This window comes from Homalodisca vitripennis, chromosome 6 (assembly GCF_021130785.1).
Source record: "Homalodisca vitripennis isolate AUS2020 chromosome 6, UT_GWSS_2.1, whole genome shotgun sequence".
In the NCBI taxonomy this organism is placed as follows: domain Eukaryota; kingdom Metazoa; phylum Arthropoda; class Insecta; order Hemiptera; family Cicadellidae; genus Homalodisca; species Homalodisca vitripennis.
The window spans coordinates 116,953,354-116,972,181 of record NC_060212.1 but is presented as its reverse complement, the minus strand read 5'-3'; the positions used below and the strand labels follow the sequence as shown (position 1 = coordinate 116,972,181).

The 18,828-nt window shown below is 32.2% G+C and overlaps 1 protein-coding gene across 1 annotated transcript in view; it reads right to left on the bottom strand.

The window, feature by feature from the left end:
* LOC124365533 overlaps positions 1-18,828 on the bottom strand; it is a 50,013-nt gene that overhangs the window by 21,360 nt on the left and 9,825 nt on the right. The window contains exons 7-19 of the mRNA XM_046821520.1: positions 18,142-18,366; positions 16,311-16,432; positions 13,953-14,144; positions 12,962-13,043; positions 12,239-12,342; positions 11,530-11,736; positions 10,046-10,208; positions 9,334-9,486; positions 7,625-7,930; positions 5,763-5,911; positions 4,556-4,667; positions 2,343-2,497; positions 388-500 (exon numbers count right to left, since the gene is read on the bottom strand). Coding sequence (XP_046677476.1) covers positions 388-500; positions 2,343-2,497; positions 4,556-4,667; positions 5,763-5,911; positions 7,625-7,930; positions 9,334-9,486; positions 10,046-10,208; positions 11,530-11,736; positions 12,239-12,342; positions 12,962-13,043; positions 13,953-14,144; positions 16,311-16,432; positions 18,142-18,366 — 2,083 coding nt within the window. The remainder of the gene's footprint in view (positions 1-387; positions 501-2,342; positions 2,498-4,555; positions 4,668-5,762; positions 5,912-7,624; positions 7,931-9,333; positions 9,487-10,045; positions 10,209-11,529; positions 11,737-12,238; positions 12,343-12,961; positions 13,044-13,952; positions 14,145-16,310; positions 16,433-18,141; positions 18,367-18,828) is intronic.

Below are 18,828 nucleotides of genomic sequence, written 5' to 3'. Positions count from 1 at the left end.
ATTAGACCGTTTTGGTTGCCAATTCTAAAAAATGAACTAACAAGGAAACATAGACTATCAAACAGATTAAAGATTTCTAATAAACCATGTAAGATAACCCAAGTATAAGCTAATATAATTCAATAACTGATAATGTGTTGTCAAATAGGAAATACAGACATTTCACAGCCACGTAAATGTTGGATAGTTTCATATAGAGTAGTACATTAGCACTGTAAATATCAATCCCTAGTATTGCAGTAAGATATAATTCAGATTAACTTTATATGTGTCAAACACTTAAAGCTTTGCGGTTGTAGCATTTATTTGAGCCCATACAATTTTCTCACCACCATAATATTTTCATAATATTAACAAATTAAATTTTCTCACTACTTACTCACATACCTTCTTTGGAAGGAACATCATGGAAACACAATGTGTTGGGAGGAACATTGGAGATGTCTTTATCTTCATCATCTTCCTCGTACTCTGCAGACGATAAAAGGCCATTGAAATGTCTGTTAAAAATGTGTTAATTGTACAACACCCATTATCAATCAGGATTAAATTCTTATAAATATTAAGAGGACAAAGTAGTAAAGTATAATTAAAAGAGTAATAAATTACTTTGCTTAAAAATACATATATCCCCCATATATGCTGAAAGTACTTTCTGTAATTTTAAACATATTTTACTGCTAGGCCCTCTGAGGAAATTAAAATTAAAAAATAAATAGTCTATAGCATACATTCCAAACCTGAAAAGGACCCAACTGCAGATCTCCATAACCAATCTCCCTAGTCTGTACTTTTTCCAAAACTACCAAAATAATTGTTCTAGCTAGTCTAATGAAACACATGACCCAATACAGCTTACTAATTGAAAGACAACATGGCTTTCTGTAAAACAAAAATAGATGAACACAGATCACTTAATTGAATTCACCATTGATCCTATAGACGAAGATCTATAACAAATTTGAACTGCATTCCTCGACTACAGAATACTCCTTGGGAGGGCCAATGGCCAAGGACGTAGCCAGTGAGGGGATCCAAGGGATCTGGACCCCACCAAATTTAAAATTTTTGCAGTTACTTTTTAAGCAAACCATTATTATTATTGAAATAATTCAGTATTACTGACATGTACTGTTGAAAGATCGTCATCAGCATGGAAACGGGTCTAGAATCCTTTAAGGAACAAATGGGGAATGAGTAGTTGATTGCACTTGCATGACTTACTTTCCACTACGGGAGCATATTAGTCGTCTTGACCCCTCCCCCTCCTAAAAAGTTTTTCCTGCCAATGGCCAAGCTGTCTAAGACGTCAGGTTTTATATTTCACTTAGATAGCACATGTGACTCTGAGTCGGTGACCTTTTTTAACCAAAATGAAGTGCCCAGAGGTGGATAGGTAGATCACTAAAGCTTTGATAATTTCAGCATGATTGGATTTTTCAGCATCCACACTACAACATTCAAGGTATAGCAAACATCCAACTTCCTCTGCATCAACTTACTCTGTTTGAAAAAAGCCCTCTTACATAGGAATACAGCTGTAGAACCACTTACCAGAAGACCATAAGAAAGGTAGCACAAAATGTGTGTAAAATGAAAAATTCTTTATTTATACAGGCAAAGTTAGAGCCGCATGGCCCTTTCTTACACTTAACCTGCGACAACGTAAAATTTAAAACATTAACTAAGTATTACCATAAAAATAAAAAAATAATTAAATTTTATCAATGTGGTGAAATTAATATGATAAAATAAAAATTTAATAAATTAATAGTTAACCTCTTCTGTAATTCTTAAAACACATGAAATAAAATGATACTATTAATATATACATAAAACTAAAGTAGTTATTGGTAATGAGTCCTTTAACTTTTATAACACACAATCTCACATTCGCCCCTCTGTCAGTGTCACGCCCCCAGCATCTCAGACCGGACCTGCCTCGGCTAACCGCTTAAGATAGATCTTTCAGTTTCGCCACAACTGAAACTCTGTGTATAGGGAGATTCATACTACAAGTGGCTGCTAAAAAGATTGCTTTTTCACTATTGACAAGCATTTTCTAAGAAGTATAATGAGTTGAAGATTTAATTTTATTAATTTATTAATTAATTTAATTAATTTGAAGGTTTAATGAAGCTGTTTTAGATACATTCTCAAAATAAATAACTCTCTTGTTGTATACTGTCTATCCGACGCCTTTGTATACAAATTTATAAAAGCTCTAAAAGTGTGCTCGAAATCAGTATGTTGGATAACCATCTAGTGATGTATGAAATATCAAAGAACAGACTGCTGAGGTTATTAGTAAATTCAAAATTAATGTGTAACACAAAACAAACCTTTCCATCTCTTCGCTCATGGGCTCACGGGTGTATCTCCCACCGATGATTGGCCAATTCAAGTATGGAATGCTGGATTCATGAGACCCTTTGCTTCCAAAATCTGATGTAGCATCATCACAGTCATTAGGTTCAGACTTTAGGTCAATATATTCCTGAAAAATTAATAAACCATGTCAGTAAAGAGGCAAGTTGAAGGGAATGTGTTCCCTTCTTAGTGTCAGAGGATTGATAGTTTATGAGCTTCATTGCCTAAGGCTATAAAGCCTTTAGTTTAACCTTCAAAATGCACACATATATTTTGTCCTTCAACAGGCACACAGGGATGTATTGGACCCGGTTTTAAAAACCTGCTTAAAAAATATAAATATAAGTAAATTGCATTTATATTTGTTTCTTTAGACTATTAGTCTGTGAAATCTATAATATTATATTGTTTAAAAACAATAAATATAACAATTATAAATTTGTTCTTGCAAAATGCTGTAGTTTTGACAACAAAATTGTAACTCTTTGAAAATAGCCAAATGAACGAGTCTTTTAAAAGTTTTAGATGCAAAACCATATAGTAGCTAAAACTTTATTATACGTAGAAACAATGAATGAATGTATTTATGCCATCGCAGTTGTGACCTATCTTACACAAAATCACGAACACAGGCAAAATTTGACCATCAAAATATAGATTACCGGTATATGTTTCAAAACACTGGTTTTATAATATTGTATAACTGTATTGGCTATTGATTAAAACTTGTTTTTGGTAAATAAGTAAAATTATGTAAATTGGGTAGAATATGATAAGCGTACCTAGTTTTTTATATCTATATTGACAAACGAAATTACTTGGTTACTCGTATTCTATATAAGAATATTAAGTATCGATGATTATACTAATCAATATAAAAACCATGTACGCTTATTCTACTCTACCCTAGAAATTATTTCACAAATAACCACAAAAATGAAATTACAACCAATGTAACCAAATATGGACAATGAGAAAAACACAACCTTAAACACACATAGGGGTCCACGGAATGCAAGACAAATAAAGTTGTTTATTTCTCAGCTGACAGCTGGCAACTGAGGCGGTCAGCGGTGGGGCTTCAAAACTAGTGCTGCCAACTAAAATAATTACATGGGTACCAAAAATTCCTGTGACCAACTTCAATCGGGAAATATGGGAAAGAAATTTATGTGGAGTCCTGTGGACTCCAGTGTACTCTTTGAAGGTTAACAAATCTGGATGAGGGAATAAATTTTCACATGTCTCCTTATGTGGTGGGTGAAGCTGACATGGTTGAAAGTTATCTTCCTTCATCATTGAATAAAGATTCAGATGACTCTTATCACATATTGCTAAAATTGAAATAAATATCAAAAACCTACAAAGAATCTGTCAATAGGCTCACAATTTTTAAAAATTTTATGTTAGATTTTATAAAAGAATTTACTTGGTAAATTATGTTGTCTTCCACATAACAATTTAAATAATATAGTAAATAGGTTTCTTTTGGTTTCATTACATGTATTTGTGTATTGTTTTAAAATAATGTTCAAATACACTTTTTAGTTAAGGGTCCAGAGCGATATCAAAAATTAACTGTTCAGTATAAATTTCAAACTATTTCTGGATGAAAAAACTTATACTTCCTATTTGAAAAAGAGCAATTCTTTATCTCCAGGCTCTCCAGATTGAAACAAATTATGATATTTTATATCATCTGAAATGAACTGCAATGTATACTAAACATTGATTGCATTCAAAACTCATCACTTTCCTGTTGATTTCTTACACTCAATCCTTGTGTTTCAGCCTTTTTCCTGGAGGTCTGGAGGTTATTTTAAAGTAGTATGGCCATCAATTGATTATTTGGCATCCTTTGTCAAAGATTAAAATACCAATGTTAAGATTATGAAACCTTGGTCTTATGAAAGCTCACGTTAAACCATTTGAAACACTATCTTTAATGTGTAAAGATCACATAAAAAAAGTTTTATTGATCAATTTAAAGTTATATATTATGTGAGAAAACTCATTAATAAACACTTTAAGATGCCTAATTAGTATGTATGCAAGAGAAATACAGTCATCTGTAGGATTAAAATATTCATTCAACAGTTTTGATAAAACAAATGTGGCTCACTGAAAAAATAAGTATGACACCAATCAAATTGTTGCACTTTAAATGAGAGTTCAATATACTTACATCTAATGGTGTACATTCTAATTCATTCGAAGTTCGAGTGGAAGAGTCGGTAGGACATAGGAAAATAGGAGAGTGGAAGAAGTGCGAGTATTTAACGATTTCTTTACACTTTCTGGAATAATTTATATCATTATGACATGTTACAAAATATGAAAAATTACTAAAAAATGATTTCCATATGTTGTTTAAAGAGAAGGCATTACGGATAAGGTGTTCCACATCCATCTCACTCCATCTAGATAAGGTGAATTCAAAGACTTCTTCTAATTGACATAAGTCACCTAATACGTCTACAATCATCCTATCGATCTAAAATATCAATAATACTTCATTGTTATATTACGCGTACAACATGAACTGCTATTTGCATACAATGAAATATAATTACTCATGCATTCGCTTTTTTACTATCATTAACATATAAAACTAATAAAAAAATACATTTGAAGTCACAAACATTCAAATCATAGAATATTCTAAGATGATTGTTTTGTAAGATATAGAAATAAAAATAAAATCTAATAAGTTATTATTAGTTAACATTTTTAACATTTCTTCTATAAATTAGAATTTGATCCATGTAAAATAGTCCAATTGGATCAAATTTTCATTACAAGGTATAATACCGGGTGATTCTGATAAACATTTAGTTTCAGTAGCTTTGTGTTTTTCTGGTAAAATCTCTAAAAAAAGAGGACACTACGTATTGCCTACAAGGAGACGTTTCACAAACTCTCAATTTTCTCAGGAACAGAACATTTGTGATCCCATGTGTATTGGGCAAAAAATGTTTGTATTCACATCCTCTATCAACCCTGATAAAATGTGCACTTTTATCGGAATCACCCGGTATACAATACTGTATATAAATTAGTTATATCACTGCCAGAAAATAAAGAGATTATAAGTCATCACTATAAGGGTCTATGTTTAGCTGCCACCGATTTATGATTTATTTACTTATCTAACAGTTTATTTTAGGTGTGTGAAACTAAGAAATATATGATCTGAGAAAAAAGTCAACATTTCATATTTTTAACCTTTTTGATATCCTCCTATTTCAACATCCACCGAAACTAGTGCGGCTGATGATCAACTTCTTCCATAGGGGACATTTTTCTATCTATTTCAAGAAAACCAGGTTGCATGCTAATACAATGCAAACTGCCTTTTGGCTCCTGGACTATAATAAAATGTGTAAACTTACGTGGAGGGCCAAAAAACACATTGGTGTCCATCCTCCGAGTCCCACTCCACTCTAACTGTCAAACCCTCCACAAAACCTTCAATCTTTAGTATTAGTGGCTGGATATAACCTTCTACAAAACACGGGATGTATAAATTGTCCAGGAAACCCTAAAAATATAACAGGTGTAAGCACTTTCCACACTGAACATTATATTAATTTACCGTTACGTACTGATGTATGTATGTAGCCTGTAAGAAAATGAGAAAATAAATCATTCTTTATTCTTTATTCTTTATTCTTTATGAACAAAAGAATCATTTAATAAAATACTACCTGTTATTTGCAGCTTTGCATACAATTTAATTTTTTTTTTAACAGGAACATCATGAGCATATTCTTTTTAAATGCACGTTCTAAATGCTTCCAGTGAAAATCACTGGAAGATACTCCAATCTCCTGATCCTTTTTAGATTTAAGTTTAAAGAACAACACTGTTTTGGGACCCTGAAGTCGGAGATTAAAACAGTTCTTATAAGTACCTGTGAAATAACTTGAATTTCCTTCCATCATTACATGATATGTTATTGAATAGCTCCAGCAAGGATAACCAGGTATTGGCACTGAAAGGGTAAACAGAATCTTTCAGTTAATAACATTTTGTTTGCTACAATGCATTTTTTATAGGATTTTTCACAATTTTAGAGACCAGAGGAGCGTAACCCAGAAGGACACTTGAAATCAGACTATATGTTAACCAGGGACCCTAAGAATATCCATATAAAATTTCAGGACAATTGGCCCAGTAGTTTTTATATGATTGAATAAAACACACACACACAGATACACCATTAAATTTATATTTATAATAGTATAGATAAAGTCTGAAGTTGACCATTATTCTACTATAATAATTTATTATTAAGATTTACTATTTTCAATTAATTCAATGGGTTATTTTCTAAAGGAAAACAAAGCCACTATCTAATGATTTAGAACTAACAAACATTGGTTTTTTATTGGATGAAACTAATGAAATAAACAAATAAGAAATTGAAAACCATGTTTTATTGTTTGCCCGATATGTATTTATTATTTTTAAGACTAGACGGAGATAATTAATGTCTTTCATATACTTATGAGCTATTACTTACCACTTCGCATACATATTTCCACTGTAAAAGTCAATGGCGGATTAAAGGGAGGGGCCATGGCCCCCTCGAAAATTGAAAAAAAAGTCTTCATTGCTCTCATATAGTTCAAAATAATATCCTAATCACTTTATGAGTGAATAGTGATTCAAATTCAAATAATTTATTAGGTATCACATTAACCATACAAATTAACTTTATGAAGTAAACTTAGAGCATGAGTAATTTTCTTACTAAAGGTTTAATTTTTTGTTACTTAGAAATGAAAAATTACCACCACAGTAATGATGGTAAACTAAACCTCATGGTACCCTCTATAAATCACGACTGGGTTTGCCCTCGATATAGATGCATCATATTTAATACTTGTTCAAAATAATATCCCAATGACTTTATAAGTGAATACTGATTCAAATTCAAATACTTTATTAGGTATCACAGAAACATTATAAAAGTTCACAGAACAACAGGTTTCTTGTCATAAACTATTCAAAAATTAACAATGTTATAAATTATGAATTATAATTAAGCGTTTCAATTATACAACAAATTAAAATATCACAAACAATAATTAGGTAAAATAAGACATACAAATATTAAATTTTCATTTTCATTTAATTTTTTTTAACAGAATACAAACTGGAAATGCCAAGATTGCTCTTCCTATCCTATCCAATGCTACATATTCAAACCTGACTTTTACCTCAAAAAATAAATCAAAATATCACTTACCACAACATTAGAAGTTAAGTGGATCTGAGTGATTAACTTTTCAGAAGGTTGAAGAACTGCGAATCTTGGCTCAATGTCGACCACTTGCCTGTCATCCATTGGTATAAGAGGGTTGCCCCAGAACACTGCTGTGTTGTTAAGAGTATGGTTGTCCACGGTGATGTTCACATCATACTTGACATCAGTGTACATCAGGTCAACAGTGACCAGATGACTGCTGAGACTGACGTCTGGCTCCTGGACATCGGCCAGCACAGGCACATACTTGCCTTCCCACTCCACCACTGAACACCACATCTTGTCTACCTTAAACAACGTGTGAAAACAATCTAGGTGCACCATAATAATTTCGTACGTGCTTCAATATTTTTCTTTTAACTCATCTACTATCCAGCTCAATATGGTAGAAATTAGAATTCAATTACATAAGATTTTACCATCATTATTTATTACAAAAAAATTGAACACTATGTTTCAAGGTTTGGAATCCATCCTCTTTAAGGTGTCAAAAAAAAGTTATAAGGTTAAGCATGCAAAAAATTAAATAAATGTATTAAATATACGGCAGTGAACTCACCAATGTTGTGGATAATAACTAAAAAAAACCTCAAACATAAACCAGAGTGTTTAAGATGACCGGAGCAAGCACCAACCATGTTACTGTACAGAACTCGTACATTGAATACCACAAACATAAAATAACACATCAGTAACCCATCAGCGAAGGGCTCTAATTAGAATGTATACTTCCTGTGGTAGTAGGACAGGGTCGTCTGAAACATAAATGAGGGCAGGATGGCAAAAGTCGGGGAGGAAGTGTGGAAAGGCAACTGCTCTTCAGCTCACTTTTTGATCTCAAAGTCACATTCAGAGATATCTCACCCAAAAATTTCGAATACTTAACAAGTCTTTGATTTGATGATGTTTGTTGCATGTTTTTAATACTTAATGATAATAAAAAGCCTTATTAAGACTTAACCTCATCATCCACTGCTAAATCTATAACAAGTTTATGGCTGCCCAACAAGCTTCCATGAAGCATTGGTGATATGAATGAAGAGATAAGATGGCAAACACTATCATAAAAAAATGGATGCTACCTTTTTTGATATTTTTTTGACACCTGCTATAAAAATTTGGATTTAATAGAGAGTTTGGGGATTTTTTGAATTTCACTACCTTTTACAAGGAATTAATCTCTCTTGTCAACAACTTACATCTAAAAATTGACATAAACACAGAAACAGTATTTTTTTAAAGAAGAAGCCGATTTCCTTTATTTAGCCTGCCTTCAATGGCCTGTGTGAGGATCTAATAAAACAGAATTAGGGAAAGCGTTAGAACAGGGTAAGTTTGAAAATACTGAAAGAATTCTAAGATCACAGACAAGATTTGAACCTGCACTAATTAAACTCTGACTGATTTACCTTCACTCAGATATACTAATTTTCATAATAAATGCAGGAATACCGTCAATTCAAAAAAAGAATTTTACGGTTCTTGATAGTAGAAGTGTTGACCAATATGGAAAGAATGTCATTGTTTGAAACATTAGACGAACTCTCATGTTCAAATATGTCCACCATCTCAAGTTCTTTGGACTACTGCTCTTAATTACAATATTTCACCGGAAAGTCTTTGCTGATCAGTAAAATACTTTTATTGGTTAGGATGAACTTAGAGCTACACTGATTTTTCAACCATATTACCTGTGTATTGAGAGTGTAGTTAACTAAAATCTCACTGTCTTTGTGACAAAACTCTACTTGATAAGCAGACAATGAGCCCAAAATGTTCATCTCATCTAAGTGTCCGTCATCAAACTGTTCAAATAGTAGCTCATCGAGAGTCCATGTTCTTCTCTAGAACAAGATTTTACATCGGTCTCAATCATGTAAAACTGTTTCAGGATTTCTAAATATTATTTAATTTAAATCAGCAAATATTTATGTCATAAAATACATAAAACACACTCGTATACACTCGTAAATACAAAATACATATAACTCGTATATGTACGATATATATATATATATCTCATATAATATTTATGTCATAAAACACACACAATCGTATATATATATATATATATCTCATATAATATTTATGTCATAAAATACATAAAACACACACAATCGCACATATATATAAATACAAAACAAACAAATATCATACAAAACTTTTAAGCATATTAATTTACACAAATATTATAAACATCAAATTAATAAAAAATTCTTATTTTGGATCAATGCTATAAATATTTTTGCATTTGAAGAATCAGCACAGTTTTATGAACTACAATGTTTACACTAATAACATACTATTCATAAATGAGGCACTAATTCATACATTCCATTTAATAAATAAAAAAAAACTATTTTAATGCTATAGGAACATTATTGGATCAACCCTCTTGCTTACCTCAACAGAATAGCAGTTTTTAGCAATGATTTCTGTAGTTTGACGAGACCCTCGCTTGACCAACCCAAAATCAACAGACTCTGTTATTGTTTGTATTTCTCTTCTGCAGCAAACACCCCTAATTTTAAGTGTAATTTCAATTTCCTCATCATAAGCTACACACCTGAAAAATAGGACCATTGATGGATACAATTCAAAAGCAATGGATGAAATTCCTAACCTGATGAACTAAACTTCACTCTAATGATTGAATGATTGATTGATTATAATAATTGATTTGTCAGGCGTCTTGACTATTAACATAGCCAATTTAGATATTTCCGAACAAATAATTAATTAGTAATATCAGTCATATGAAAATGGAGCAATATAAATATATCTGTTTCTCATTAAATGATAAACTTCCATATAGTAGACAACCCCATAACAGACGAGATCAAATAATAAAGTTAAATATTATTTAGTATAATCTTACCTTGGGAGGTAAAGGTGTCTGGGATACCTTAAGAAGTAAGGGAATGACACCTTTTAAAGATGTCTAGATAATCTTGGGAGGTAAAGGAAAGAAACCTTGTAAAAGTTTCCATGACACCTCAAATGGTTGAGCGATGAAACCTTGTATAAACGTCCAGGTCATCTTGGGAGGTAAAGGAATAAAATCTTGTAAAGGTGTCTGGGTCACCTTAAGAGGGAAGGGAATGAAATCTTATAAAGGTGAATGGGTCACCTTGGGAAGTAAAGGTTTGAAACCTGGTAAAATTGTCCTGGTCATGTTCAAGAGTGAAGGAATTAAACCTTTTCAAATATGCTCAGACCATCTTGAGAGGTAAAGGAATAAACCCTTGTTAAGATGTCTGGGTCACATTGGGAGGTAAAGGGATGAAAACTTGTAAAGGTGTGGGTTACCTTGGAGAGTAAAAGAATTAAACTTTCTAAACATGCCTGGGTCACCTTGGAGAGTAAAAGAATTAACCCTTATTAAGGCATCCAGGTCATCTTGGGAGATAAAGAATGAAACCTTGTACAGTTGTTTGGGTCATCTTGGGAAGTAAAGGGATGAAACCTTGTAAAGATGCCTGAATCACCTTTAAAGGTAAAGGAACGAAACATTGTAAATTGTTTGGGACACAGGTTATCTTGGAAAATAAAGGGATTGAACCTTCTAAAGACGTTAGAATCATCTTGGGAGGTGAGAGAAATATATTTTTATATGATTATATTGTATGTCTAGTGCATTAGTGTATTAATAATATATATATATATATATATATATATATATATATTATATAGGTGTGTGTGTGTGTGTGTGTGTGTGTGTGCGTGTGTGTGTGTGTGTGTGTTGTGTGTGTGTGTGTGTGTGTGTGTGTGTGTGTGTGTTTGAGTATGTCAATGCCCAAATTTAATAAATTATAGTATATTTATTTATTTCCTATATGAGAGTATTATAAATGTTGTTTAACTGTCAAATAATAATGAACTCTTACCGAATATCAGTAGAGAAATCTCCTTCTTCTAATGGTTCTAATGACAATAAACAAGCAGTGGATGAGAACTTCTTTAGACAGAACTGTTGTGGCTCGATGCTCAGTTTGACGCAAGGCCCAATGTCTTGGTAGACCCAAGTCAGCTGCAAGTCCCCCACACAAAGGTTTTCTATAATTATAGTTTGGGTTTCCACTGTAGAGCCACAGCTTAAACCAAACATAAAAACAATTAAAGTACAATCTTCTTTAAAATGAACATTCTAAAGCCATATTCCATACTTTTATTATCATTTTTTGATTTATTACAAATAATAATATTTTTATTAAGAATAATCATCATTTGAATTAACAAATTTAGAAGACACACTGTCGTCACATAAAAATAGGTGTATTTACTATGATGTAATGAATTCAGTAATGCAATAAAATGAACATTTATAAAGAAATGTTAAATATTTGTGTAGAGTATAAAAATTAAATCATCATTGTAATTTTTTCAAATTTATTGTTTTTCTGTAATTATAAATTTATTCTTGAAAGTGTTTGATTTATAAGCTACCCAGGACTTCAAAAAATATATTTAAAACCCTTAAAAGTGTTGTACTTTTATTATAATAAAATAATAACTTTTCTTAAATTTTTCCATTCATTTTCACAAAACTAAAAACTGCAAGGTTTAGTTCAATCACGAATACATAAAAAAACTTACATGAGAGGAAAGTCTGAGAAATCGACTATGTAAGGTCTCAACATCAGTTTTGGTTCTACAACATCCACCCAAACCTCTACTGACTGAGCTTCAATAGACCAAAGCTGAACATACAAACATAACAAGTTGTGTTACATTGTATTTTTAAAAATTTAATTGATCAACAATGTTTGTCTGATAAGAATAAGGTTGATTGCTGGTGGCTGAATATTTTGTTGTATACATATTCTTTGAAACATTTGCATTGTGAATCCTAAAATATGAATTTTAAATAGTACACAATCAACACACATCAGTCCGATAAAGCAAGGGTACTAATTTTTGTAAGACTGAGTGTCATGGTTCAAAAATGGAGTTCAAAAGAATCTAAGTTAATTCACATCTATTAGAAAAAATATATAAATAAAGTTTGGCAAGGTTGTCTTTAGTATGAATTAACCAACTCATTTGTAAATTATGAAAGAAATCAAAGTTGCATTATCATAACAGGTATTCACGAACTGACAAAATGACAAAGAGTTTTCTAATATGCCAATGTGTGTGAAGGAATTTGAAATACATGAACAGCACAACTTGTGCAACATAATATATCTATTTTTTATAAGCCAATCTGGTGGTTATAGTTTCTGTAATATTTCCATTCGCTGTACCTACTGAGCTAAGATAATCTAGCCAATCTGTTAAAATAATGAAAGCACCAAAAGCATGTTAAATTTAACTTACATCTGGATCACTTCTACAAGGTAGAAGTTTCTCGTGCAAATCTAGTGGGACACTCTTTATAGGCAAGTCATCCACAAACAGCCTGAAAACATGAACATCCCTTTTAGCAATGCTACATTTAAAAAAAGTTCAAGATGTAACAGATGCTGTTTTCAGCTAGTTTTCTCAGTACAAGTTATACTATGTAATACTTCTAATCCCTTGTGAATAATAACGATTTTGATATTCTCCAATAACAACGTTAATGCCAAACATAGTGCAAAGTAAAGAAAATTTAAGAAAAATTTCCATTTTTATATAAAATTGTGACGATTACAAATTCAACTGGGTCCTAACCAGTCAAAAGTTACTGATTAAAGAAGTTTGAAAATATTGGCACTACAAATCCAGGCATTGTCACTACAGAGAATGCAAGTTCTGAGTACAAGTCAAGTACGAGAAACACAATCACATGATGGATAGATGTAATACACCATGGACTTGCATTCTCTGTAGTGACAATGCCTGGACTAGACTCCAAGCAGCTTTTGGGTATGTTTGAACCTTTTTCTTTCCCTTCTTTTCTTCTCTCTGTTCTCTATTTTTGTATGTACTAATACCTCCCCCGCCTGACGAAGAGGATAGATTCCAATCCTCGAAACGTTATATTATACCTTTTGTAACCACAGTCAATAGTCAATAGTCAATAGTCAAACTACTTTATTCTATAATATGTACAAGGTAAAAAGAATAGCGTCACTACAATAAAACTAAATACTAATATTAATTTTAAAGTATAAGTAAAAAAAAACATTGATGGCAACTGTCCAAAATCCTGCTATTCTGTCAAACACTATAGAGTTTCCATAAATTGTATGCAAGTTGAAAGCAGAGGTTATTTTCTGAACATTATTTTATATCCAAGTTTTTACTATACTACAATAATAACCTAAACAAAAGCCATGAATGGACTGGTTTATTGTTAGTGAGAGAATAACATATCTCAACTCACACCATGATCAAGCAGTATCTAGCAGGTGGCACAGAGCTGGTATCGCACTGCACCTGACAATAGTCCGATGCCTGGTAGTACAACCGACCTCGAGTTGGCGAGATCGTCAGGGCTTCTGAAGGGAGTAACTTTCTGTTCCTGTCAGTCAGCATCGCTGGTCTCACCTCCCAGTGATAGCTCATATGCACATACCTGAATCAAAGCAATGTTACTGTATGATATTCAAAACATATACATTTACTCAATAAACATATCTCATACATCTATGTTTTTATTTCTTATACGAGGGTCAGTGACTTTTTGAATTTTCTGCACATCAACTTTAAATGCAACAAAGCTGCAGTCAGCTGTAATCTATCAGTGTACAACTTTTTAATTTTGAGCAAGCTACGTCGTGCAGTTGGTGTTTGATAGCCATTCAAAGCAGACAACTTAATGAATTTTCACGAAAATGGAAAAAAGTTAATTTTGTATACTAATTAAGCATTACTTTATACATAAAAAATCTATCACTGAGACTAAGGAAAGACTTGATAAATACTACAGGGACTCGGCACCTTCAATTTTGATAGTTAAAAAGTAATATACAGAGTTCCGTTGTGGTCGTACCAGCACTAGTGGTGCCGAACATTCAGGTCGCCCAAAAGTAGTGATCACACAGGAAATCATCAATAAAATCCATGGAATGATGTTGGATGATCGGAGAATGAAAGTGCGTGAGTTGGCTCATGCTGTAGTTATCTCAATTGAACAAGTGCACTCATTTTACACAAATATTTTGACATGAAAAAACTCTACAAGATAGGTGCTGCATTTGCTCACACTTGACCATAAGCACAACCTTGTGACCACTTCAAAAGAGTATTTAGCGATGTTCAGCCATAATCCGGATGAGTTTTGGCACAAAACATGTTGTGGACGAAACATGGATCCATCACAACACGCCAGATACCAAGGAACAATCAAAACAGTGGGTTGCTCGGGTGAACATATACCAAAGAAGCCACATGTTAGTTTGTCAGCCAACAAGGTCATGGGCACACTTTTTTGGGATGCACGGGGTATCATTCACATTGATTACCTTGAGAAGGGTAAAAAGATTACTGGAAAATATTATTCAGAGTTTTTGGACAAATCCAATGTTGATTTGAAGCAGAAGCAGCCGCATTTAGCGGAGAAGAAAGTGATGTTCCATCAAGACAATGCACGTATGCACACTTGTCTAATCAGGATGGGAAAAATCAGGCTTCGTACTCCTACCCCATCCACAATATTCTCCAGATCTAGCCCCTGTGACTATTTACTGTTTCCAAACCTAAAGAAGTGGCTGTGCGGTACGAGATTTGGGTCGAATGAAGAAGTCATTACTGAAACAAAAGCCTATTTTGAGAGCCTTGATAAAACCTATTACTTGGAGCGAATAAAAAAGTTAGAAAAAAGCTGGACTGAATGTATCAAGCTAAAAAGTGATTATATTGAAAAAAATGTTTATTTTCCGGAAAAATTTGTTTTATTAAAAAAGTCACTGACATCAAACCGCCCTCATAAGTTAAGTTTTAATATCTGAGTTCAATAAATATAAATATTGTTGACCAGTTGAACTCAGCCTAAACTAACAATTATGCCACCCACTCTACGCTTCTGATAGGTTGTCATAATCACACCACTTGAAGCTTTTCGCTAGCAGAGACTTATGCTTCTGAACTCTCATCTTGTATGATGGCAGATCGTTTTGCTTTCTCTATCAACATCGGAGCATGAGCTCTGGTCCTACCTGTTTTCTCTAGTTTATGAGTCATGACAGACAGTGACATTGAATACTGTACTCTTGGCTTCCCACTAATATAAAATTGTATGTAGTGTATTTCCATTTTGTAGGAACCCTATTTTTCTTAAACTCAAACACTCCTATTGACTGTGCTTGCTTTCAAGTGTTCATGAAGTGCATTAGCTACAAACAGTGAACAGTAATGGTAAACAATGTTCCATTTTATGGGAACTCTATTTTTCCTAGACTGAAACACTCCTGCTGCTGAGGAGCTTGCTCTTAAGTGTTATAAAGTGTATTAGCTATAAACAGTGAACAGGAATAGTAAACAATGTTAGCAAACAAAATCTCAGATGGAAAGATTTCTGTGGCTCCAGTGACCCATGAAGGACAATCTAACGAAAAACATTGTCTACCTTTTTATTTGTTGGAGACAGCTGTGTAATATTTAATAATTAAATGTCTTCCCCTGTAGCTCACTAATCCCCAATGTATGTTTATTGTCAACAGACAATATTGCATTGACAGTGATTACTTCCTGACAGTCTTCTACCTACAAAATTTAAAGTACAAAATTCAGTTGACTTTACCCAGAATTGGACAGGCTAAAACTGCGGTATCTCCTCATCCCACCAAGCATCTGACCAAAGTTGATGTAAGAATCGGCATTGTAATCATCTTGAATATCAACATCAAATGTTTTAAGTAATCCCTAAAACAAAATTAATCATCAAATGAGCTCTTTTCATAAATTTAATTAAAATTCAAAAACATATTCTAAGTACAATAATTAAAAAAGTCAACTAATGCTTCTAAAAGGCTTTTTTCACTGTTTAATTAGTCTTTTCTTATTATTAATGACATAAAATTACATGGTTTGTTTCCATTCATTATGTCTCCTTTGAATTATTTTCTGAATTAATAAGAACAATGTAACAAATCTCTGACACATAATATATTTTTGAAGTTTGTTTAAATTTATAATCTGTTGCCCAATGAATGCTCACAAAAAGTTGTGAATTCAGCACTGAGTGAAAAACATATTATATCTAATACAAAGCATATAAAGACAGGATTTAATATTATAGCACTGTAACACCTTAAATATAAATAAAATGACTTATTGTCTTAGGATCAATGTCAATCTAAAAACTTATAGTTTTAGTAAACATATTATTGTAAAAGTTGTATGACACCACTTCTAATCTCTATGCTTATGGAATAAAGACGATCTCTATCTCTAACACCTTCACTGTAACACAAATAACTGACTTTAGGACAGCTGGAGTTGTCGAGAGGAATGTCCACTGCAATCAATGTGTTAAATCCAGTGCTTCAAAATCCTTCTTGAAGTATCAAACTCTAACATAAAAGGTTGAGCATGCATAAAATTCAAAAATTAAAGACACACCAAATGAGTTCACATGTGAACACACCAAATGTGTAATCTTTCTTAGTTTATTGACCTTATAGTTTAGTAAATAATTATCTTATGTTTCATTTCATATTAGGCTATCTTCTCAAGAAACATCTCTCGTCTTTTATTCATTGGATTTGTTGTAGGTTCAGTGAAAAGAACCAAAGTTACAATTTAGGCTTTACATCAAGAAGAAGAGATAGTAATATTAGACTTGAAAACACAATATTTCTCTTTTTTTTAGAAATGTGGACATTCCTATAATAATTTTTAACACTTAATGAGTAATAAATATCAAATTTTAACAATATAAATTTCATAAGCGACACCTAAAATCTTGTGCAAGACCTGGTTCAAACATTTGCTGCAGGGCCTCTCAATTTAAAACAGTTGCCATTGAGGAATTTTCAGTTTAATATTCTTTTGTGCCTACATGCCTGTAAATTATGTAATTTTCAATTGTAAATTAATAACAATAATTCATAATCATAAGTTAAGTTTTTTAATGGTTCGTTACAGTATTAAAACATTGCCAAATTTAATGTTCAAAAATACAACAAATTTATATATTACGTGAATTTAAAAATTACCGTACACTGTATACAAACTTTCTTAAGAATATTTCTTGCTAGTTTTAAATCACTTCATACAAATTTTTCTCTCACAGTAAAATAACGACTGAATACTATATTTCGCGCAGGCTATGCTAATATACAAACTACCAACACTGGGTATATCACACTAGACTGTATGTTGTTATAGTACCAGTGTGTAGGCTATAACAACTGTCTTTATTAGCATTTTATGATTCATCTGGCAAAATCAAATAATATTTTTGGAGACTCGCTTAAGTGCAGGGTCCAATGTATCCCAACCAGTTGTACCTGCCTAAAAGTATGTAATTGGTGAAAGGCTTTAAATATTTGCCCTTAAAAAGTACTGAAATGCTAAATATGTACAATAAAACGTTCCACTCATGAAAAGTTTAATATAACTTTTCTAACCATTACTCGGATCCAGTGGCGGTCATATGAAAATCCATGATTGACAAGATCCACTTGTCTGACTGCAGAATTACTACAGAGTAGGAACACCCGGTCTGAATGAGTCCCGGCGAAGGGGGTTCTGTACGAGACCAGAATCTCTATTACCTCAGTTCTGTCCAGTGAGAAGTACACTGGCCCAATAGTGAATGACTCCAGTGTAAGTTTATTGGATGAGTCTATTTCCTGGAAAATAAAGAATACAATAATGAACAAAAGGTTATGTAAAATTTCTTCCTGGCACAATCAGAAGAGAAATAATTTTAAGTATGGCTTTTGTATTGAATTATCACAGCTTGTACAGTTATCTATAAAACAATTTGGCATGTCAATTTATATTTTGAGCGTATTTACAAAAAATTCTAAAATAATATTAAAAATTCTATATGGAATTGTATAAATGCTAAATAAATGTAAAATTCGTCAATTTAAAATAATTGAACTCGATGTTTCATATTGAAACAATAAATTTAAACTTGTTCAGGAAATTAAATACAAGGTTGAGATTAGTTTAAAATTATGGTATTTCATCATGTTCATCACATATTGATGTTATGTTATTGTATGTTTCTAATGTACACATGAGTTTTATTGTTTGTAAACACTATCTTGTAACTTTAAGAGGTGTTGAAAGTTTGTTAGAGTAAT